At 37.9% G+C, this 26,143-nt stretch overlaps 1 protein-coding gene across 1 annotated transcript; it reads left to right on the top strand.

The window, feature by feature from the left end:
• The first annotated feature begins 15,037 nt into the window (after positions 1–15,037).
• Positions 15,038–20,967, top strand: LOC104115956 (uncharacterized). The gene is made up of 10 exons (XM_009626703.4): positions 15,038–15,240; positions 15,409–15,504; positions 19,223–19,307; positions 19,511–19,632; positions 19,767–19,791; positions 19,885–19,968; positions 20,046–20,075; positions 20,158–20,263; positions 20,341–20,405; positions 20,652–20,967. Exons 1-9 carry the CDS (start codon positions 15,148–15,150, stop codon positions 20,402–20,404), a joined length of 705 nt encoding a protein of 234 aa, XP_009624998.1. The 5' UTR covers positions 15,038–15,147; the 3' UTR covers position 20,405; positions 20,652–20,967.
• Positions 20,968–26,143: the final 5,176 nt, after the last annotated feature.

Below are 26,143 nucleotides of genomic sequence, written 5' to 3'. Positions count from 1 at the left end.
TTGACTCGGTCCATCGACTGAGAGAAGAAGAAGAAGAAGAAGAAGAAGAAGAAGAAAATAGCTCATCGGCTTTGGTAGTCTGATCTACGGAGGCCATCGAGGTTGCCAGAGCTCCCGAGCCGATGGCGGATGTGGCTGCCGGGGTTGTTTCCGAAGACCTGAGTCTCGACCGGAGTACTCCGTGTGATTTGCTCGGGGCTATGACAATAGGTCATTCTCCTTCTCTTCCATCTTTTTCTGAGGAGGCGTTGAAGGAAGCTCGAGAGTTGAAGGCTCCCGATATCGTCGAAGGCTCTCGTGCAGGGGATCCTTTTAGGGATTGTTTTACTGGAGTCGACGATGGTTTCGATATTGGTGATGCTTCTCTTTTATTAGAGGAGGCTCAAAATTTCATTACTCGGGTAATGATTCTTCCATACTTGGTTTCTTTGTTCTTTTCCATACTTGACTCGTATTTCTTACTGTGCAGGCCATTAGTAGGTTTCGAGCCGATCTTAGCCAGTGTGAGGCCAAGTTCCGGAAGGTCTCAGGTGAGAGAGATGCCATGCGGCTTCTTTGCAGCCAAAAGGACGAAGCTATAAAGGACCTCCAAGCGGATTTGGCTAAGGCCCGTGAAGAAGGGGTCGAGCTCGATAAGCAGGTGAGCCTCGTTCTATTAAAGTATGGGTCTGACTCAACTGTGGAAGTTAACCCTTTGTTGTCTCAGTTGCAGCAAAATATCGAAAAGATCGGGTTACTTCGAGAAGAAGTCAATCAAATCCGAGCTGAATGCAATCGGTGGAAGGAGACCCTCGACCGCCTGGCAGCGGAAAAAGAAACCATCTTTAACAATATTATTATCGGCCGACGTTCAACTTCGAAGTGCCAAGCAAAAGGGGTCGGTTCAAGCTAAGAAGATCGGGGAGCTTGAAACACGACTTGCTGAGGCTAAGGCGGAGGTTGAGTTGTCGAAAGTCTTGGAGGATAAGTCCATTGTTGTATATCAGGCTGATGCTGAGGCTGCTCATATGGAGGCCCGGGAAGCGGCGAAGACCGCCGATACTCGAGCTCATTAGGTTGCCGAACTTGCCAAGTGTAGGTCTCGGAGGGAGACCCTCGAGGAGATACACGCTCTAGGTTTCGACCTTATCGAAGATGTAAAAAAGGCAAAAGAGCTCGAAGCGGAAGCCGAAGCCGAAGCCTTGGCCTCTGATGATGATGATGATGATGGTAGCAAAAGCGGATCTGAGGATGGGGAAGAGCTCGACCAGGAAGCTTAATTTCTAATTCTCCATGTTTGCAATTTAATCACGTAGGCAATTTTTGTATATATATATATATAACGAGGTCGACTTGTTTTTGTTTTGTGAAGACTTTTGATCGAATGTTGACCTTGTAATCTCTCTGATCGATCAGATTTGTAGCCCCGGGTTTGCTTGTTGAGTCAATGATTCGGACTTTGAAGGAACATAATCCGTAGGTATAATGTACTGGTTAAGTTAATGTAAACTCAGAGTAAGAGTAGCTTATTAGACGTTGAGTGAATGTTTTGAACTTAAAATATTGTATCCCGTAGGCGTAATGGTCGGGTGGGTGCTTGTTCGAACTCGAAATAACAGTAGCCCATAGGCTTAATAGTCGAGTGAATATTTCGAACTCGAGATAGTGTGGCTCGTAGGCGCAATGGTCGAGTGAGTGTTTACTCGAACTCGAAATAAAGATAGCCCGTAGGCTTAGTCGAGTGAATGGTTCGAACTCGAAGTAATATGGCCCATAGGCGCAATGATCGAGTGAGTGTTTGCTCGAACTCGAAATAAAGATAGCCTGTAGGCTTAGTCGAGTGAATGATTCGAACTCGAAGTAATGTGGCCCATAGGCGCAATGGTCGAGTGAGTGTTTCGAACTCGAGATAATGATAACCCGTAGGCTTAGTCGAGTGAATGGTTCGAACTCGAAGTAATGTGGCCCGTAGGTGCAATGGTCAAGTGAGTGTTTGCTCGAACTCGAAATAAAGATAGCCCGTAGGCTTAGTCGAGTGAATTATTCGAACTCGAAGTAATGTGGCCCGTAGGTGCAATGGTCGAATAAGTGTTTGCTCGAACTCGAAATAAAGATAGCCTGTAGGCTTAGTCGAGTAAATGATTCGAACTCGAAGTAATGTAAGTAACCCGTAGGCGTAATGGTCGAGTGAATGTTTCGAACTCGAGATAATGTGGCCCCTAGGCGCAATAGTCGAGTGAGTGCTTGCTTGAACTTGAAATAAAGATAGCCCGTAGGCTTAATAGTCGAGTGAATGATTCGAACTCGAAGTAATGGAAGTAGCCCGTAGGCTTAATATTGTTTGCACAATAAATCTCAAGTCATTGCACATGTGTTTATGTTTGGGTCAATCTATATGAGCATGGTTCATTTTGACCATTTGGCTCTTACAATTTTTCTTGTTAGAACCCTATTGTTGTGAGATGACTTTCTTACATCTGAACTCGATGTATTTTAGGGCCCTGATGCCCCCTCCCCCCCCCGGTACTCGAGGTCGGTTGGAAAGAGGCCTCGGATATTGTCAAAAGTGCAACACAATCGATGGTTGCCTCATTAAAAATCTTGCCGAAAAACCCATTTGGGAGAAAACCGGTCTAAGGGAAAAAGAGTGCAACGCGTGCTTTTAAGCGAAAGATCTTCTTCAGCACTTGTTCGGACTTCTGCATGGGTCAGTTAGATGAATATGGAAAGGTCGTACCTTAGCAGTAGTACCGTTTTATATGTGATACATTCCAACTGCTTGATAGTTGTTTGTCGTTTATGATGTCGAGTTTGTATGATCCTTTTTCCCACGCTCTTGAGCACCTGGTATGGTCCTTCCCAATTTGGTCCTAATTTTTCTTCGTTTGGATTTCGAGTATTGATGGTGACTTTTCTTAATACTAGGTCCCCGGGCTTGAAATGGCAAAGTTTAGTTCTTAGATTATAATACCTTTCGATTCGTTACTTTTGGGCGGCCGATCGGATGAGGGCAGCTTCTCGTCCTTCATCCGATAATTCAAGGCTGGTGTTCATAGCCTCGTTATTTGATTCTTCAGTCATGAATCGAAATCTGGGACTAGGTTCACCGAATTCGACTGGTATTAATGCTTCGGAACCATATACTAAGGAGAATGAGGTCACCCCTGTACTGGATTTTGACGTTGTTCGGTATGCCCAAAGGACTTCGGGCAGGATTTCTTTCCATTTTCCCTTTGCGTCGTTCAATCTCTTCTTCAGGTTTTGAAGAATAGTCTTGTTCGTTGATTCGGCCTGACCGTTCCCACTGGGTTGGTATGGTGTTGATAATATCCTCCTTATTTTGTGATCTTCGAAGAATTTTGTAATTTTGCTGCCAACGAATTGCTTCCTATTGTCACACACTATTTCGGCGGGTATCCCGAATCGGCATATGATATGATCCCAAATAAAGTCTATAACTTCTTTCTCTCTTATTTTCTCGAACGCCTGCGCTTCAACCCATTTAGAAAAATAGTCAGTCATAAATAAAATAAATTTGGCTTTACCTGGGGTCGATGGCAGAGGGCCGACGATGTCCATTCCCCATTTCATGAATGGCCATGGGGATAGGACCGAGTGAAGTTGCTCTCCGGGTTGATGGATCATTGGCGCAAACCTTTGACATTTGTCACATTTACGAACAAATTCTCTTGCATCCTTGCCCATATCGATCCAATAATACCCCGCTCTAATCACTTTTCGAACTAATGTGTCGGCACCGGAGTGATTGCCACAAGTGCCCTCGTGTACTTCCCGGAGGATGTAATTGGTATCTCCCGGACCCACACATACTGCCATCAGTCCATCTAATGTTCTTCGATATAGTGTTCCGTCCGCAGCCAACGTGAATCGAGCAGCTTTAGTCCGTAGGGCCATGGAATCTTTAGGGTCTGAAGGGAGCTTTCCGTTTCTTAAGTATTCAATATACTTGTTTCTCCAATCCCAAGTTAAGCTAGTAGAATTTATTTCAGCGTGCCCATCTTCGATTACCGATCTTGAAAGTTGAACGACAGTCCCCGAGCTCAAATCATCTATCTCGACCGACGATCCCAAATTTGCAAGAGCATCGGCCTCATTATTCCGTTCTCATGGAACATGTCGTATGGTCCATTATTTGAAATGGTGTAAAGTGATAAACAATTTGTCCAAATACCTTTACATCCTACCTTCTCGGACTTCGAAGGTTTTGTTTACTTGATTCACCACCAGCAAAGAGTCACAATGCGCCTCAATGATTTCTGCTCCCAGGTTTCTAGCTAGTTCGAGACCTGCAATCATGGCTTCATACTCGGCCTCGTTGTTAGTTAATCTGATAGTTTTAATAGCTTGCCTAATAATGTTACCAATGGAATGTTTCAAAACTATGCCTAACCCGGACCCCTTTATATTCGAAGCACCGTCCGTAAAAGGATCCATACCCCGGACGATATACCTGATTTCAAAAGGAGTTCCTTTTCGACTTCGGGTATGAAGGTTTGTGTGAAGTCGGCCACGAAGTCTGCCAAAATTTGAGACTTTATGGCCGTACGGGGTTGATATTCGATATCGTGCCCACTGAGTTCGATGGCCCATTTGGCCAATCGGCCTGATAATTCGGGCCTATGTAAAATATTACGGAGTGGGCAGGTGGTTAATATACTTATGGGGTGACATTGAAAGTACGGCCTTAACTTTCTAGATGCACTTACCAGCGCAAGTGCCAATTTTTCTAAGTGCGGATACCTAGTTTCCGCTTCTCCTAAGGTCTGACTTACGTAATAAATGGGAAATTGCGTACCTTGATCTTCTCGAACTAGGACACTGCTTACGGCGACTTCCGATATCGCCAAGTACAAGTATAGTTTTTCGTCGATTTTTGGAGTATGAAGCAGTGGTGGGCTTGATAGATATCGTTTCAAATCCTGTAATGCTTGTTGGCATTCCGGTGTCTAGGCGAAGTCGTTCTTCTTTTTGAGTAGGGAGAAAAATTTGTGACTTCGATCTGATGATCTTGAAATGAACCGGCCTAAGGCTGCAATTCTTCCCGTTAACCTTTGTACAGCTTTCACGCTGTCTACGATGGTGATGTCTTCGATGGCCTTGATTGTGTCGGGGTTGATCTCAATTTCCCGATTTGACACCATGAAGCCGAGGAACTTGCCCGAACTGACCCCGAAAGCATATTTTTCAGGGTTGAGCTTCATGTTGTATTTCCGCAGAATCTCGAACATTTCCTGCAAATGGGCCAAATGGTCCTCTACGCGCAGGGACTTAACTAGTATGTCATCAATATAGACTTCCATTGTTTTACCTATTTGTTCTTCGAACATTCTGTTTACTAGGCGTTGATAAGTAGCTCCTGCATTTTTTAGCCCGAAGGGCATTACGTTATAACAATACGTTCCATGTCGGGTCACAAATGAAGTCTTTTCCCGGTCGTCCGGGTTTATCTGAATTTGATTATACCCGGAATAAGCATCGAGAAAGGTAAGGATCTCGTGGCCGGCCGTGGCATCGATCATGCGATCGATGTTGGACAGTGGAAAGGAATCTTTGGGGCATGCTTTGTTCAAATCCTTATAGTCCACACACATTCTATGTTTATTTCCTTTTTTAGGTACTACAACTACATTGGCTAACCATTCGGGGTATTTGAACTCCCGAATGGACCCTATCTTGAGAAGTTTGGTTACCTCGTCCTTTATGAATGTGTGCTTTTCCTCAGACTGGGGCCTTCTTTTTTGCTTCACCGGTCTGAACCTAGGGTTCAAGCTTAGCTGGTGCGTTGTTATGTCCGGCGGGATCCCTGTTATATCTAAATGGGACCAGGAAAAACAGTCGATGTTATTGATAAGAAATTGAATGAGTTTTTTCCTGAGTTCGGGGCTCAAACCCGTTCCCAGGTATACCTTTCGTTCGGTCCAGTGTTCGATCAGTATGATTTGCTCCAGTTCCTCAATTGTTGATTTGGTGGCATCGAAATCATCGGGGGTTACGAAGGATCGAGGGATCCATTGGTCGTCATCTTCTTCTCTAATGTTCTGCTTACCTGGCTGGGTCAAAGCCGATGTCTGTGATTGCTATTTGGCGCTCTGCTCTCCGATTGTGTCTCCTTCTGAACTTGATCCTTTTATCGGCGAAGACAAGGATATTGATTTTGCTTCTTCGACAGAGAACATTTCCTTTGCGGCCGGTTGTTCTCCGTACACTATTTTGATACCTCCCGATGTTGGGAATTTGAGGACCTGGTGTAGGGTCGAGGGTACGGCTCTCATGCTGTGGATCTACGGCCTTTCGAAAAGGGCGTTATATCTCATATCACCTTCGATCACGTGAAACTTTGTTTCCTGGATGGTTCCGGCCACATTTATTGTTAGGGTAATCTCACATTTGGTGGTTTCACATGCCATATTGAATCCGTTTAGAACCAGAGTTGCGGGTACGACCTGATCTTACAGGCCGAGCTATTCTACGACCCTCGATCTGATAATATTGGCCGACCTACCTGGATCAATTAACACATGCTTAATCTTAGTTTTATTCATGAGTACGGATATTACCAGTGCATCGTTATGGGTTTGGATGATTCCCTCTGTATCTTCATCATTGAAGGACAAAGTCCCTATGGGTGTATAATCTTGAGTTCGAGATCGCTTTTCCCTCACAATCGATGTTTTAGTGCGTTTAAGCATCGGTCCCTGAGGGGCATCGACGCCGCCGATGATCATGTGAATGACGTGTTGCGGTTCTTCTAGCGCGTTTTGCTTGCCAAATTCCTTGTTCCTAAAATGGTTATTCGCCCTATCACTCAGAAATTCCCGAAGGTGTCCTTTGTTAAATAAGCGGGCCACTTCCTCTCTTAGTTGCCTGCAATCTTCTATTCTGTGGCCATGGGTGCCATGATATTCGCACATTTGATTAGTATTCCTTTGGGCAGGATCAGCCTGCATGGGTTGAGGCCATCTAGTGTATTTGATGCGTCTGATGGCCGATACGATAGCGGATGTACCAATGTTGAAGTTATACTCCGATAATCGAGGGACTTCTATAGGTTCGGCATATTTATCAAAGCTGCTCTTGCTCATAAGTCCTCGAGAATTTTGTCCCCGATCAGTCTTTCGGTTGTTCCGAACCGCATCACGTGCTGAACTGTTGTTCATCCGATTTTTGCCGTACGGTTGGTATCGGTCTCTGTTCGACCTTTGTTCTCTGTTGATTTCCCTCTGATTTTTAGTGGTTGTGTGGTTCTGACGTACGGGCCCATACGGAGCTCCCAATTGATCATCTTCAACCCTGATTTTTGATTGGTACCGGTTGTGTACATCTGCCCAAGTTGTTGCTGGGTACTCGATCAAATTTTATTTCAGCCAACGTGATGCTGTCAAACTTAGCTCGTTCAGTCCTTGGGTGAAAGCTTGTACGGCCCAATCGTCTGTGACCGGTGGCAAGTCCATACGTTCCATTTGAAATCGGGATACGAATTCCCTCAGCATTTCGTTACCCCTTTGTTTCACTTTGAAGAGATCTGATTTCCTTATTGCAACCTTTATGGCACCAGCATGTGCTTTTACGAACGAATCTGCTAACATGGCAAAAGAATCGATGGAATTTGGTGGTAAGTTGTGATACCAGATCATTGCTCCCTTTGCGAGAGTCTCTCCGAACTTTTTTAACAACACGGATTCGATCTCATCATCCTCTAAATCGTTTCCTTTGATGGCACATGTGTAGGAGGTGACGAGTTCGTTAGGATTGGTCGTACCGTTATATTTGGGAATTTCGAGCATACGGAATTTTTTGGGGATTGGTTTTGGGGTCGCGCTCGAGGGAAAAGGCTTTTGTATGAATTTTTTCGAATCGAGCCCTTTTATCATTGGCGGAGCCCCCGGGATTTGATCGACCCTAGCGTTATACGTTTTCATTTTTTTGTCGTTGGCTTCGACTCGTTTTGTGAGTTCCTCGAGCAATTTAGCAATTTCAGGAGTGGTCCCCGATTCCTGCTCGTTTGATTTCACTACGTCGGGCTCTGTTCTGGGGGTGACTTCTCGAAGAAGCGGATTGGAGTTCGGCCCGCTTTGCATATGAGTTCGGCTTTGCAACTGAGCTATCGATGTTTGTTGGCCTTGTAACATTTCAAAAATTATACGCAAGCTGACCCCGATTTTCCCCGTGTTGTAGGTGCCTCGGGCTATGGGTCGAGCACCGCCCTGAATGCTTTTTTTCCGGTTCAGAACGATGATTCGCTTCTAGAGCTATTTGTGAATTGATATCCAATGGTACTTCGGCTCGAATTTCGGGTTCTTCGATTCAAGCCTCGTTGCCGTCGTCAGGTAGCCTTCCGGCCCCGGGCGCCAAGTTGTTGGTTTCATCTTGAAGGCCGGCTTCGAGGTCGATAGGTAGAGCCATTTTTAAGTTGTGAGCTTGAGTGTACTGTAGATTTATATCAAACAATCACTGTTACCCTTAGCCCCACGGTGGGCGCCAAACTGTTTACTCAAAAAATCGGATAACGTTAAATTTAAATATGGTTCTAAGGGTATGCGAATCTCTTTGATACAAAATGACAATACATGTATTTTTGCTATACAATGGGAATGATGGACGGGAAGACTGAAATGAATTAGAAAAATAAGCACAATAAAACGTCATGTGGATACCCTTTGATTGATATTAAGTTTTGCCGTTTATTTCGCGAAACTCGACGTCCTACTTCGGAATTCGTCCGAACTTGTCATGTGGATACCCTTTGATTGAAACGTCATTGTCTCGACCGGCCATTATGACTGAGAATCGGTTTTGACCGTACACACTCACTCTTTAATTATCTTATCAAAGAGTTGCTCATTGTTTGAATAAAATAAAAAAGCTATCAAATTATAAAAGGGAGACATGTTAACTAAATACTAATGCCGCTTATAAAATAACACTAGATAATTATTTGAATAATTTTATATAGACTTCTAATTTCAAATTCACATCCAATGCTTTCTCGTGGAAAAAGTAAAGTTTGATTTACATAATAATGCAGGAGTAAGTAACTTGAGCTAGGGCTACCGATCTAATAGCTTCTTAACTAGGTTGATTGAGAGATAAGGATTTAGTTAATTAATATTAACTCTTCAATTTAGAGGATACCAAAGAAAAGGCTTGTTATAAATAAGATGCAAGTTAATTAATTAAAAAAGTGACATTCATGTTGTTTTAATGAAATTTATTAATATGTGAATAATTCAGTAAGGCATTTGAAGATAACCAAATCAAATCAATTAAGTCGGTTTTTAATCAATTCGGTTTATGTTATTTCCGATTTTTTCGGTTATTTATAGGGTTTTTTTAATATAAGACATATACTACCAAATACATGTTCGGGTGACTACACTTTCAACGTTATACTATCAAATCAATTTCAAAGTCCTAAATATTAAGAGCGTAAATTAAATTATAATTTTGTCCATCGTAAAATTAATTTTTAAAGGGTAAAAAAAGCGAACGGCATTTCGCTAAAGGTTTTCGTATTTTTAATATAGTATAGATAGATAGATAGATAGATAGATAGATATGGATAAATATAGATTATTATTATTATTGGTAATAGTAATACAATCTATCGATTTCAATTGAAAAAAAAGGAAAAAGATTTAAAAAAGAAAAAAGAAAAATATGGACTTCCCTGAGGTGGAGAGGAGTGTTGGATTAGAGTGGACTAGGGTTGGCAAGTGGGCCGGTCCAGGCCCGGGACCGGTCCGGGACCGGTCCGGGACCGCGGGCCAAACGGCTAAACGGGCCAGGACTGTTTGGTCTGGTTGTAGCGGGCCTGGTCCGGTCTCGTGGACCGGTCCTATGATTAGGGCCCGTCAGGCCCGCCAGGGCCCGGTCCCTTAGAGGGCCAAACGGTCCCAACGGCTATTTTTTATAAAAAAAGTTAGCTGTTGGGCTGTCAAAAATAGTCGTTGGCTATTTATAAAATAGCCATTTAACCCCCCCACCCCAACTTTGTTTTAATCCCAAACTTTTTATAATTACACTTTTTTTCTATTTTTAACTATAAATACCCCATCATTATTTTATTTTTTCTTACAAAATCATCAATCTATCACAATCTCTCTCTAATTTACTTCTATAATTGCTACTATTTCTTACTTTATTGTTACAATTTGTGAAACAATTGTGAAGTTGGTGAATTGAAGTCTTCAACGATAATCAATTTCCAACAAGTTGTTCGACAATTCGGTAAACTCGTTCCAACTCTTAAGTTTTAATATTATAATTTTGTTTGTTTTATTTACTTTGCTTGATTAATTAAGATGGCTTATTCCTTAAAAAATATGTTTAGTAAAAATAAGAAAAAATCGAAGAGTGGTGAATCTAGTGGCCAATCTGTTCCTCCTCCACTTTCCCCGGCTCCCCGACCCAAACCTGTTACCCGTCCTACACCTCCTATTCTTGATAGCGATAATAGTTTATTACAATTTATCGAGAGTCAATTTTTCCATAATATTGCACCCGGTGAACAATTAAACCATGAATATATGAATACTCTTTATGGTAATCCAACTATTGATGAAAATAATGATGAAGAAATAGATTTTGATGAAACGCAACCGGATGACGATACACCCACTAGTCCTGCTCCTGAAGTTAACCCAACTAATAATAATCCAGATGATCCCCCGTCTGACCCTCCTATTAGTGCCCCTACTTTTTCTAGACAACCTTCTAAACGGGCAGAAACATCTCTTGTTTGGTAATTTTTTACTCAACTAAGAGAAAAAATAAGGTTAAATGTAAAACTTGTGGAAAAGAGTTAGTTTTTCAATATGTTGGAAGTCGCGGGGAGGGGAGGGGACGGGAAGTTTGACTAGACACATATTGCTACACCCTCAGGATAAAGCTAGATATTTTCGTATGAAAGTTTTGGCTGAGGAGACAAGTGCACCTAGTCAGGCTGACCTTAGTACTGGGTCAAATCAATTTCAACCGGGAATTAACACTGTTACCGGTGGTATTTTATATTATGATCCAAAAAAAGATCGGGAAAAATTGGCAAAAATAGTTACTGTTATGTGCTTACCCTATAGTTTTTCTTCTAACCCCCACTTTGCCCATTATATTAGAAAAGTTTATAATCCTACTTATAAAGGTTTTCCTCGCACAACCGTAAAGAGTGATATTTATAAATATAAACATGAATATGAACAAAAATTTTTCTATTTATTTACTCATATAAATTGTCGTCTTGCTATTACAACTGATATTGGTAGAAGTGGTAATGACTGTGATTACCTTACTGTTACCAGTCATTGGATTGATGAGCATTGGATAATGCAAAAGCGCATTATTGCTTATAGAATAATTAATTCACGTCACACAGGGCAGTTTATTTCTAGCACGATTGCGGATATTTGTAGATATTTTTGCATTAGTGATAAAATAATGTCAGTTTCAATGGATAATGCTACTAGTAACACAAATGTTGTAGCCTTGCTTACCACTATACTAAGTCCTGTATTTAGTAACATTTTTCATGTTAGATGTATTTGTCATATTTACCATTTAATTGTAGGTGATGGTATGCGAATTTTAAATGTTGAAATTGAAAAGGTTAAAATGGCTCTTAATTGGATTTTTTATTCAAACCGTAGAAGTAGACTTAGAGAATATTTTAAAAGATGCGATGAATTTGGCCTAAGAGAAAGAAAGGTTCCTAAACCTTGTCCAACTAGATGGAATTACATGTATGAAAGTTTAGTTGTTGCATATGAATATAGAAACCCCATAAACTCAACGTTTAATGCTCATGTAAGTGATGATGATGAGCACCTTACAAATGCGGATTGGGCTAATGTTAAAATGCTTGTAGATTTTTTAGAAAAATTCTATATTGCTACAAATGAATTTTCTGGGCAATATTATCCTACTATTTCTAACTGTTTATGTTTATATTGCAGAACTTGCAAATTTGTTTGATCATTTTTCAGAGGGTGGGGAAATTTATCAACTTGCTATTGATTCCATGAGAAAAAAGTTTAAAAAATATTTTTTCCCTATTTCCCCTATTTATGGTATTGCTGCATTGTTAAATCCTACTATGAAATTAGGAGGTCCTCAATTTTGGTATGAAACTGTTTATAATGGTTTAGCACTTGAAGATGAGGAGTTGTCTAAACTTCCGAACGCAATAGCCTCAATTAAAATAAATGTTCAAACTATTTATAATGCTTATCAAGTTGCATTAGATCATGCTAGACCAAATGTTCCAACTCCTTCTTCTTCTAGTTCTCAATCATCTAAAAGAACTGCGGGAGTAAGAGCACTTAGTGCTTGGGCAGGGTTCAGGGGTTCTCAAGGTTCTAGTACTAGTGATTTTTCACAACTAAATGAGCTTGAAGTTTATTTGTCACAGGGAATTGAGGAAGTGAATCCCGACGACTCCTTTAATATTTTGGAATGGTGGAAAGACAAAGAAAAACACTTTCCGATTCTTTCAAGGATGGCCCGAGATATTTTAACTATTCAAACTTCAACAGTGGCATCAGAGAGCGCTTTCAGTCAAGCAAGACTTCAACTCGGTGATTATAGAGCGTCTATGAGGGAGAGCTTGGAAAAATCAATACTTTTCAGAGATTGGATCCGTTCGGAAAGAAGAAATTTTGGACTTGCTAAATCACAACCAAAGGTAGACGAAGCTTACGAAGAAATGCTAGCTGAACTTACGGAGGATGATGCTTCGCCTGGAAGCGGTGATGACCAAGCTTCATTTCCGCCACCACCAACGGAAATTCCTCCGGACCTTGAAGGATTTATGAAATTTGTAAGAGATACCATGTAAATTAATATGTAACTTGTATTTTGGCACATCTTGATTAGTTTCGTTTTCTTCTCAATGGTGGTATTAGCACCTTGTTGTGTTCATTCCATAGGGGGGAGGAAAACTAAGAAAGATATTGCCATGATTTTTAAAGCTATAATAAAAATATAACGCATTGATTTAAATATCTTTTTACAATATTTTTGTCTTTTTATATATCTTAAGTTATACATATAGTATAATATAGTATAGTATAGTTATATATATATATATATATATATATATATATATATATAAAAGCTTATATTTATACTATACTATAGTCTATACTATATATACATCTCATAAGATATATAAGCTATATTCGATATACATATATATATAAACTTATATATATACTCTACTATACTATATATACATCTTAAGATATACTAAGTATACTAGATATACTAGATATATATATATATAGTATAGTATAGTATAGTAGATATACATGTATATATAGTATATCTTAAGATGTATACTATCGAATATGGCTTATATACTATGTATATATAGTATAGTATAGTATAGTATATATATAAGTTTATATACAACTTAAGATATATATAAGCTATATTCGATATACTATATATACATCTTAAGATATACTATATATACTATACTATACTATAATATATATACATCTTACTATATGTATTATATATATCTTAAGATGTATACTATCGAATATGACTTATATACTATGTATATATAGTATAGTGTGTGTATATATAAGATGTATATATAGTATAGTGTGTGTATATATATATATCTTAAGATGTATACTATTGAATATGACTTATATACTATGTATATATAGTATAGTGTGTGTGCGTGTGTGTGTGTGTGTGTGTGTGTGTGTGTGTGTGTGTGTGTATATATATCTTAAGATATATATATCTTAAGATGTATACTATCGAATATGACTTATATACTATGTATATATAGTATAGTGTGTGTGTGTATATATATATCTTAAGATGTATATATAGTATATCTTAAGATGTATACTATCGAATATGACTTATATACTATGTATATATAGTATAGTGTGTGTGTGTGTGTATATATATATATATATATATATATATCTTAAGATGTATATATAGTATATAAATCGAATATAGCTTATATATCTTAAGATGTATATATAGTATAGTATAGTATATATATAAGCTTATATATATATATATATATGTATATTGAGTATATCGAATATACTATGTATATATAGTATAGTGTATATGTGTGTGTGTGTGTGTGTGTGTGTGTATATATATATATATATATATATATATCTTAAGATGTATATATATACTATAATATACTATATATATACTATAATATATATACATAGTTTATAAGTCATATTCGATAGTATACATCTTAAGATATACTATATATACATCTTACTATATATATATATATAGCTTATATATCTTAAGATGTATATATATCTTAAGATCTACTATACTATACTATATATATATAGTATATCTTAAGATGTATATATAGTATATTTTAAGATGTATATTATGTATATATAATATAGTATATATATATTTTAAGATGTATATATAGGATATAAATCGATATATATATTTTAAGATGTATATATAGTATATAAATCGAATATAGCTTATATATCTTTATTACTATTTTTTTCTCTAACTTCTATAAAAAAAAATTAAAAATAGAAAGTTTTTGTTGGGCCCGTTTAGGCCAGGGACCGGCTCACTTAACCCGGGACCGTTAGTTCGTGGTCCCGGTCCCGAGCCGATTCCAGCAATAAGCCCGCGAAGCCCGGGACCGTTTAGAACCGGACCACTTAGGACCGGCCCGCTTAGGACCGAGCCCACGAAGCCCACTTAAGATCGGGCCCGGCTCACTTGCCAACCTTATTGCCGCCCTTAGAGTGGACCAGGTGGAGCAAGAAATAAAGGCGGCAAAAACGAAGGTTGGATCTGCCGTTTTCGTCAACAATGTGACCGGAAAAAAAGCAACAAAATTCTGCTGGTGTAAAGGCAGCAATTCGGAAAAATCAACGACGACGTAGAGTCATCGGCCGACCAGTGGGAGGAGCTGCACCAGCAAACGCCGCCTCCTTCTGGCGTCTCTCACATTGTTATAACCGTTACGTACAATGCACAAACTATAACCAATTAAACTTAGCCTCTTCAATTCTGTGAAAAATATACAAAAAAAAACCCTACCTCTTGACGCCTGCAATCGAGGATCGATTGAAACTTGAAGGATTGTGTTGGATAAAATATCAGGTAATTACAGCTGAAATTAAAAGAATGAAGGCGAATTGGGAGATTAAGGATTGTTGTAACAACGATCAAGTCATCTTTCTTGTCACCATTGGTGTTTATACCGTCTTCATTTTTATCGTAACCTTCTCTCTCTCTACTTCTCCTTTTATATCTTAATTACGTACGTAATTTTTGTCATGGAAAATAATATTGCTTTCTATTTGAATTTTGACTATTCAATAATTGACTGATTCTTCCTTTTGTACTCATTTTTGCTTGTAATTCCTTTTAATAATTGAATAACAGCTATGGAGAACATTTATTATAACACCTTTCAAGCTCATCACTGTGTTTCTTCATGAACTAAGCCATGCAATTGCTTGTAAGCTCACATGTGGTGAGGTAATAATCTCTCTCCTCTACACTTTAGATGTAAAATGATTTTGGAATCTCATCAAAGCTTCTGTACTTCTACTCGGATATCAATCCAATTCCATTCTAATAATAAGTGATAGTTTTCAGCTTCACTTCAATGTATATATATGTTCTGCAATTTACTAGCATTTGGTTAATTGCTTGCTCTCTGATGTTTAGACAGAGAAATATAGGTGTCAGTTATTTCAGAAACTCTAAAGACTCAATTTATATCACATGTTAACATTCACTTTGAACTGTTGTGCAGATCAAGTTGAACCTAGACTAGATATTCCAACATTGTAGTTGTAGATGAATTTGACCATTTTCTGTTTTGGTTCAAATTTCTCTATTATTCCCTTATGTTTTGAGCATGGCTACTTGATACTTAAATTCATGCATGAACTTAACAACTTCTTATCTTGAGAAGCCCTTTGAGTGTTAATCTTGCAGAGATTTTCGAGTTCCAGAATTTCTCAAGAAGTCCTATATACTTTAAAAGATCTACTAATTCATAATGATAAGTTTAGAGGAAAATATTATGGTAGGATCAATATTAAAATGAGACGGAACTAATATTTCTCTATAGTATAACCTGTATTATACCCCTAGAAGCTTTCATCTTTAGAAAGGTGCACTAGTGGGATAATCCATAAAGGAAAAATAGAACTCTGTTGGGACAAAGGAATCGTCTTTATACACTGTATCAATGAATTAGCTATAAAACCTTAATGAACTTCTATTATTTCCTTCCTTTCTTTTATTTTTCCAAGAATTAGCATATTAAATACACGACAAACACCGTGATGGCTTAGTTGCAGAACAAGAAAGGATTAACAAGATGTGAGGAACTTAAGAAATGGTTTAGTAGTAAGTATTGAAGGTGTTAGGATCGGGAACCCGGGTAGTGCGGAATATAGCCAAACAACGGTATAATGGCAATAACAAAGATAATGAAAGTTGATAACAACGACAATTAAAGTAGATAAAAAAGACACAAATTTAACGTGGTTCGGTCAAAGTGACCTACGTCCACAAGCGGAGAGGAGCAATTTACTATAACAATAAGAGAACAAAAGAGAGTACAAAATTAGAGTAAACACTCTAATTAATCCCAAATACCCTAAGAGAATAACCTCACAAGATCACTCCAAAGAAAGGGTTCACACAAGTGCTTCCCAACACTAACTCTCATACAAAACACTCTTAATAAAGGAAGAAAGGAAGAAACAAGAATTGAAGACAAGTCTTGTTGGTGTGTTTCCAAATGAGTAGAGAGTCCTCGTTATATAGAAAGAGAAGAAAGAAATGCTTGGCCAACAATTGGCCACATCCTCTCAAAATACAAGGCCATTTATTTGGCCAACAAGGCCTTAAATAAAAGGCTCCAAATGTGCCAACAAAGCTCACAAATAAAAAGCCTAAAAATAAGGCCACCTTTTACAAATCTCCACCTTGGCCTAATTTTGGCTGATATAGTAAATTTGCTTCACCTTCTCCGCAAAAGCCTCAATGGGCATATGTCAAAATTTAATGCCATCAAAATCAGACAAGTTGTTTGATACCAAAACTGCAGTATGGCCTATAACAGTGGAGCTCAATAAAGTATACAACGAACCAGATCTGTGTGCTTTCATGATTACAAGAGCATCTTGAAAAACTTTTAAAACTCCACCTTCACTAGTGAATTTGCACCCAAGGGATTCTAAAGTTCCCAAAGATATGAGATTTTTCTTCAACTCAGGAACATATCTAACATCGGTGAGAGTTCTCACCACATCATCGTGCATTCTAAACCGAATTGTACCTTTGCCAATAACGTTGCAAGTAACATTGTTACCCATTTGGACAACTCCACCTGCAACTGAATCATATGTAGAAAACAAATCCCTGCTAGGACACATATGATATGAACAACCGGAATCTAAAATTCACTTATTGTCTAATCTGAAACTAGTTTCAGTTGCTAAAAATATAGTTCCTTCAATCTCATCAGTTGCTACACTTGCTTCGACAGTGTCAGTATTTTTGTGCTCATTTTTCCTTTCCTTATGCTTTTCTTTATTTTTCAGCTTATAGCATTCAGAGATATTGTGACCTTTCTTATGACAATAGCGACACTCTAAATTATTATATCTGGATATTGAGTCGGATTTGCCCCTAACAAACAAGCCAACTTCCGCTTAAGTTCCACTAGTTTCCCCAGTAATATCACTATCTATCTGTTCTTTTGATTTTAAGATAGATTTAATATCCTTATAAGAGATATTATCCTTTGCATAAAATATAGTATCTCTTATATGCTTAAAAGATGGGGGTAGAGAACAAAGCAGTAACACGGCTTGATCCTCGTCTTTAATTTCAGCATCTATATTAATCAAATCCATAAGAATGGAATCGAAAGTGTCAAGATGAGAGAGAATAGAGGTACCTTCACCCATACGAATTGTGTAAAGCTTCTGCTTCAGGTAAAGTCTATTTTCCACTGTCCTCTTCATATATAAGGTTTTCAATTTTTCCCACATACCTTTAGCTGTGGTTTCTACATAAACTTCACATAAAACCTCATTTGAGAGATTTAAAATGATACCTGCTTTTGCCTTTTTGTCTATGATGGCAAACTCTTCATCCGTCATTTTATCCGGCTTCTTCTCCTTTCCTTGTAACGCCAAGTCTAAGTCATCATGAATTAGGATAGCTTCCATCTTTAATTGCCAAATTCCGAAGTTTGCACTTCGATCAAATTTCTCAACATAGGTCTTTGTTAGAGTTATTTTGGCTATTGAAACTAACCCGGTTAGATCCGGCTCTGATACCAATTTGTTAGGATCGGAAACCCGGGTAGTGCAGAATATAGCCAAACAACGGTATAATGGCAATAACAAAGACAATGGAAGCTGATAACAACGACAATTAAAGTAGATAAAGAAGACACAAATTTAACGTGGTTCGATCAAAGTGACCTACGTCCACAAGCGGAGAGGAGCAATTTACTATAACAATGAGAGAACAAAAGAGAGTACAAAATTAGAGTAAACACTCTAATTAATCCCAAATACCCTAAGAGAATAACCTCACAAGATCACTCCAAAGAAAGGGTTCACACAAGTGCTTCCCAACACTAACTCTCATACAAAACACTCTTAATAAAGGAAAAAAGAAAAAAACAAGAATTGTAGACAAGTCTTGTTGGTGTGTTTACAAATGAGTAGAGAGTCCTCATTATATAGAAAGAGAAGAAAGAAATGCTTGGCCAACAATTGGCCACATCCTCTCAAAATACAAGGCCATTTATTTGGCCAACAAGGCCTTAAATAAAAGGATCCAAATGTGCCAACAAAGTTCACAAATAAAAAGCCTAAAAATAAGGCCACCTTTTACATAAGGCTTGAAGCTGAGTTCAGAGAAATGGTTAAGCTGGCTTGGCTATCTCGACATATCCAAAGAATGGCTTGCATCCCTTATCTTTAAAAAGGAAGATTAGAAACAGAAATGATAGAGGAAGAGGAAAACTGACAATGTACAAATAGTGGAATGGCTGGCAATGGCCCTTACCTATAGAAAATGAAAGCTAGAAACAGAAAGGATAGAGGAAGAGGAAAACTAACAACATATGATGGATGGTTCCCCAGATCAATACAACATATTATAATAAGTTCGTAGTCTTTATATTCTGAACCACACTTTTTCTGGTTTACTAGTACAGGTGGTGGGCATAGAAGTTCATGCCAATGAGGGGGGAGTGACACAGACCCGTGGAGGTGTTTCTTGGCTTATCTTGCCTGCTGGATGTAATTTCTCTTCCTTGAAACAATTTCCAATACAACTTTAAGCTTTCATTTCCTAAAAGACAAAATGAAGTGTCCGCTTAAGTTCCAAATTGATATGCATTTCAAGTTAGCTCATCTACTATAGTTTGCTTTGTCTATTTCAGTGCTGACAACCTTTCTTTCACTGACTATTGTTGTGCTCTCTTTTTGTTTTTTGCCTAAAGATCTGGGTTCGTCTTTTTGGGGAATGGTTCTCATACTTGCGTCGACATATGTTCTCACAGCAATGATAGCTGCTGGTTGTTTTATTGCCGCTTTGCTTATCGTGTTCTTCCTTGCAAAAAATGTATGAAACTAAGTAAGAAAAACTTGCATTTATGTGTTGTACAATGATAGCAAATAATCAAGTCCTTAAACTTATTATATCTCAAGCTGTACTTTTTACTTGTGTAATCTAACTTGCTTTACTTTCTTGAACAGTGGACACTTCGAGGACTTTGCATCGGTTTGTACATTCACTATCCTGATAAGTTTTAGTACTTGATTTATAACTGCTTTTTATGTTTAGTCATTGATCTCAACAAACTGGATTTTCCAGGATTTATCATTTTCATTGGTGGAATTTGGGTTCTGCAAATACAAACGGAAGTTCGTATGCTTCGTTACGTAATTCTCTTCATAGGTATGTGCTTCTCTTCTTCCTTTCTCTCCCTTACAATTCTGTTGTGTTGCTTATATGGGTTCTCTCATTTACTGCAGGTGTTATGAACAGCTTGTTTTCAGTATATGGTACGAACTATCCTTTCTCTTTGTGGAATAATAAAATTCTGCATTCGGAATGTGACATGGTCTAACAAATATGACATTGCAGATATCTATGATGATTTAATATCTCGAAGAGTGAACACAAGTGATGCTGAGAAGTTTGCTGAACTTTGTCCGTGCTGTTGTGCTGGTATTTTTTGGGGAGTTCTCTGGTTAGTCATAGCATTAAACAGGATCTGATTTTTCTCACATTTTGCGGTCATACATCATTTGCTCATTTGTTGTGCAGGGGAATGATATCATTTGTTTTTCTTTGTGGAGCTATGTACCTTGGACTTGTCCTTTTATCTTGAGGTATTTTCCTGGTTGTAAACTTCCTCTTTTTTATCTCTACGGTTTTATCAGTCTGTTTGACGGCTGTTTATCACATTTTACATGGTCTTAATTAATGCTATGAGAAAGCTTGATTTGTTCATTTAGGTTCTCTGTGACTTACACTGTTTTATATACTTCTTTTGGACTAAAGGCGCTAGAGTTATGTGCATCATAAAGCTTTTAGTTATGGTTTACCTCAGAATCTGATTCTTTTCACCTTTTTAGGTTCATTCTGATGGGTTAAGGTCCTTACAATATGGCAGAGCAAACTTGTGTCTCATCATTCTTTTTATTCTTTAAATAGCTGTTGTATAGTATTCACCAACCTTAGATGTGACATTCATTTTTGTCCAAGGGTGCACTCTTATCATAAACCTGGCCACATTTGTTTTACCCTTCTTAGATGGGATTAGTACAGTTATGACTTACTTTTGTATAGCAAAATCAAATACCATGGCTTCTAGTTCAGCTGGTTCCTAGACTGGACTGGGGAAATAGAAATTTTTTAGAGCCTATTAATTTTGGTTTTACTATAGATCAGATTTGCAGTTTATAGTGGATGTTTGATGCCTGAACAGGACTTGCAGCTCCCGTTCTTTTTTTTTTTTTTTTTTTTTGGAGCAATTCATAACAGTCTCTCTGCCCTTCCAGGGTAGGGTAACGTTGCGTACATCTTACCCTCCCCAGATCCCACTTGTGGGAAATTACTGGGCTTGTTGTTATTGTTGTTCGAGCAATTCATACATAATTCAATTACTTTAATGAGTCAAAAATAGTTTTGTTACTCTACTGTTATAGTGGGTAAAGTTAGTGACTATACATGAATTTAACTCGTCATTTGAAGGGGTGTTATCACTTTTAAATCGTGCCAGAAACTATTTATTGGTAACCGAAAGTGTATAAAACTTGTACTATAATTTTTGTATATAACATACAGAATGTATATATATATACAAAAAATATACAAATTTAATATATTTTTTTGGCTATTATTTTTATAACGGCTATACAGTGTCATTTATAATATTGTTCTTGCTACGGGGAGTAACTAGCTCTAGCCTGGATTATCGTTTTTCCTTCCTTTTCGTTTTGGCATTGATTGTCACGACCCATTTTCTAAACAAGCCGTGACTGGCACCCGATCACTAAACATGACCGAGCGAACCATTTGTGCTTATCAAATCTATTCTAACTTCAAACTTTATATGCAACAAGGCAATACTTTAACCAAATACTTTTGATTAATTTAAATATTTAAAATAAATCAACTCCAAAACTTTATTCGTAATAACTACTGAAATACTGCTAAGTTATTATCAAAAATATCTGAATCTTAACCCACCGACTGTGTCTATGAAGCCTCTACTGATAAACTGACGCACTACTCAGGACATGAGATTTCCTGGCCAGTTCTCTAAGTCAACAAAGAAACAGCTAAATAATGACGACTCAAAGGAGTACTCCACGAACAAAAGCGGAGCTCACCAATAGCACTAGAAGTGAGGGAAGTCCTAACCCGTAGCCTGCTCGCCTGCAAAACCGGTTCCTATGTTGTACCGCAGACCAACGTAGGTTCCCAAAAGAGAACGTCAGTACCATCCATTGTACTCAGTGAGTCTCAACGACAGGGGACGAAACTTTAATAACATATACATTACGAGCAAAGATTCTAAATGCATGTAAAACATAAAGCTTATAAGAACAATTCTAAAATAATTGCATAATAGCAGTTTATGAATATTCTAAAAGAAATTCTTTTCTTTTTCTTTTAAAAAAAAAATACTTTACTTTATACTTTGGGAGTTCTAACTATCCTGACTTAATTCTGTCTCAGTCACAGTGTGATCGGCACGGGTTTGATCCCAACCTGATCGAATAGGCCTAATCCACGAGGTGCCACTCGCTTCATGGTTCTCAGCACTCATGTGCCATACCTTAGTTTGGCTAGGCAAATTCTCAGCAACGAGACCCCTGGCTTGTGTGCTCCCTACTTTGGCACAAGTAGTTTCAGAAAGTCAACGCCTTGGTCAGGACCCTCGGCATGGACGATGACCCCTTCTCAGAATAGAGGATAATCCCAAAAAAAAAATCTTTTCTTTCTAAAACTTCTTCTTGTGACTTTTCAAGTCTAAATCTTTTCCGAAACATCCTATACATACTCATACTAGTATCCTTAATTGTAAAGCATGGTATAAGAATGAAATAAATATTCAAAAGTATATCTAAAGATTCTTGCTCCTTCATGAATTTTCAACATGAAAATGGCATATAAGAATAACACAAAAATCTGAAAATTTATGCACATGTATTATAATAAATCATCTAAACTTTAGCTAGAACAATTCTAAGTTAATAGGTACTCACTCGCTCCAATTAAGTACATATAAACTCTTTTAAGCAATTCATAAAACACCTTGTATGTGTGCTTTTGTGAGTTAAACCACTTTAGTAAAGTGTTATATCAACTCACCTCAAAACTTTTCGAGGCAATACGTAGGCCCCAGTCCAATTTATACCCGTCAAATAATTGATTCTACAACAACCAGTGCATTTTAATTAATTTCAAAGTTTCATACCTAAATATGAGATTTATTGTTGATATAGAGAAATAAGGGAATTAACTATCCAATTCTTATACTGCAGGATAGTTGAGAATAAGAAATTTTACATACCTGCATTCAAGAACTAGTTATTTGTAAAGAAGCCTAGAATTTTCGTGTTGTCTGCGTAAAATAATTCGCTGGAATTGCTGCCTCCGTTTCGAGGTTCTCTGTTCGTGAGAATGAACAGAAGGCTCTTCTGTTTTCGTATAAAGGATTTTTCAATCCTTTTTGGTTCCAACAGCCCTTTATGGGCTTGTAGGTTTGTCCCCCTATTGTTTTGTTTTATTGCTTTTATTTATTTATTTTTGTTTTGTTTTGTTTTCACTTAACTAATAATTAATGATATCCACTTTTAATAATTAATAATATTAAAATTATTAATATTTCTCTAATTGTATATCCAATTATTTATAAATAAAAAAATAACTCAAAAATCAATCACAAGGATTTAAATCCGTAATAGAAGTATAATTTAAGATTATGAAAAAATAAAATATATTCTATATTTAGCGTGTCTTGAAACTTTTATAGATTTGAGGTGTGTTACAATCTTCCCTCCTTAAAAACATTCGTGCTCGAATGTTGTTAGGGCCTTATTCTTGAGCTAACAATCACTCCTTAGGTCCTTGAACCTTTCTTAGCACTATTCACTCTTCCAAGGGACTCAAAATTTTGGCTAACTCCCTAAATTTTCAAAAATTTCGGCAGAATTTCCCTTGTAAATTGGACTATCCAAAAAAAGATATCCCTGTTACCAATACCACACAACTAAACCAACAACAATCAAATATACCATAACAGGCCATTCATAGGCACCATACACAGCTCATAAACTAATTACTCACACTCCGGCAAGGAGGTACCACAATAACCAACCAAAATCTAAAGCACAATACTTCAGCAAAAGTAAATCACTTTAATGAATTAAATCTACTCTGGCATGGTACTAAATTATTTAATAACTAAATATATTCTGACAGAAACTAAATTACTTCAACAACTAAGTATAATCTAGTAAGGACATAAACACATGCTAACTTGTATTTAATAATTACAATATAAATGCCAAACCAAACTTAGGTTCACATACCTTTTTCCTCAAATAAATATGGATATTTCTTCCTCATATCCTCCTCGACCTCCCACGTAGCCTCTTTTGAATCATGATTACTTCACAACTTTTACCGATGCTAAATCTTTTGTTCTCAACTTTCTTACATGCCTATCGAGAATTTCTATAGGTACCTCTTCATAAGTCAAGCCTTCTTTAATTTCTATGGTATCGGCAGGTATTATATATGACTCATCATGAATGTACTTTCTAAGCATAGACACATGAAAGACAGGATGAACAGAGGACAACTCAACGGGCAACACTAGCTCATAAGCCACGTTTCCTTTCTTTTCTAGAATTTCATAAGGTCCGATAAATCTAGGACTAAGTTTTCCTTTCTTACCAAACCTCATAACTCCTTTCATTGGTGAAACTTTTAAAAACACCTTGTCACCAACCATGAACTCTAAGTCACGATGCCTCTAGTCAGAATAGGACTTTTGACGACTCTGAGCCATTTTCAGTCTTTCTCTAACGCCTCACAAACAAACTCTGGAACAATCAATGGCACCTCTGCTGGTTCAAACTAACCCACTGCAGACCTACATCTTTGCCCATACAACGCTTCATAAGGAGCCATACCAATGTTGGCCTGATAGCTGTTATTATAAGCAAATTCTATAAGTGGCAAGTGATCATCCCAATTACCTCCAAAATCTATAACACATGCTCGCAGCATATCTTCGAGTGTCTGAATGATCCTTTTTGCCTGGCCATCGGTCTGTGGATGGAAAGCAGTGCTCAAATTGATCTTGGTACCTAATCTTTTCTTAAATGCCTTCCAAAAATGCGCCGTGAACTGAGGGCCTCTGTCAGATATGATTGAAACTGGAGTACCATGCAATCGGACTATTTCTTTGACGTACAACTGCGCATACTGCTCTGCGGAATCTGTCGTCTTTACTGGTAGGAAATGCGCGGACTTTGTCAGTCGGTCTACAATAACCCAAATTGAATCATGCTTACGGTATGTGCGAGGTAGACCTACTACGAAATCCATATTAATCATCTCCTATTTCCACTGTGGTATTTCTATATCTTGAGCTAGGCCACCAGGCCTCTGATGCTCGGCTTTGACTTGCTGGCAATTCAAACATTTAGCCACATGATCTGCTACTTGCTTCTTCATGCCTTTCCACCAATACAACCCTTTCAAGTCCAGATATATTTTGGTAGCACCTGGGTGGATAGAGTACCTCGAGTTGTTTGCTTCTTCCATTATGGCCTTTCTAAGACCATATTCATCAAGCACACATAACCGATCATTCAACTTCAAAACTCCGTCACTTCCTAGAGTGAAAACAGTGATTCTTTGTTTCTGACTCCTTTTTTTAACTTCACTAAGTACGGATCTTCGTCTTGCTTAGCCTTAACATGCGCAACAAGGGAGGATTGCGCTAAGGCATAAGCAGTTATACCTCTTTCTTCGGTCTCATCCAATCTAATCCCATCATTTGCTAGTTTTTGAATTTCTCGACCCAAAGATCGCCTTTGTACTGCAAGATGGGCCAAGACACCCATTGACTTCCTACTAAGTGCATCTGCTACCACATTAGCTTTGCTCGGGTGATAAAGGATATTGATGTCATAATCTTTCAATAGCTCGAGCCACCTTCTTTGTCTCAAATTTAATTCTTTTTGCTTGAAAATGTACTGGAGGCTTTTATGATCCGTAAACACTTCAGAATGCTCGCAATAAAGGTAGTGTTGCCATATCTTTAATGCAAATACCACCTTTGCAAGTTCCAAGTCGTGAGTGGGGTAGTTCTTTTCATGATTCTTTAACTGCCTGGAAGCATAAGCAATAACTTTTTCATCTTGCATAAGAACACAACCAAGACCCACTCTAGAGGCATCACAATACACTGTGAATCCACCCGAACCTGTCGGCAAGGTTAACACAGGTGCAGTGGTCAACCTCTTCTTTAACTCTTGAAAACTCTGCTCACAAGCGTCTGACCACTGGAACTTAACTGCTTTCTAGGTCAACTTAGTTAATG

This window comes from Nicotiana tomentosiformis, chromosome 2 (assembly GCF_000390325.3).
Source record: "Nicotiana tomentosiformis chromosome 2, ASM39032v3, whole genome shotgun sequence".
Taxonomy (NCBI): Eukaryota; Viridiplantae; Streptophyta; class Magnoliopsida; order Solanales; family Solanaceae; genus Nicotiana; species Nicotiana tomentosiformis.
Note: the sequence above shows the minus strand (reverse complement) of the source record. Positions and strands in the feature narration are given on the sequence as shown.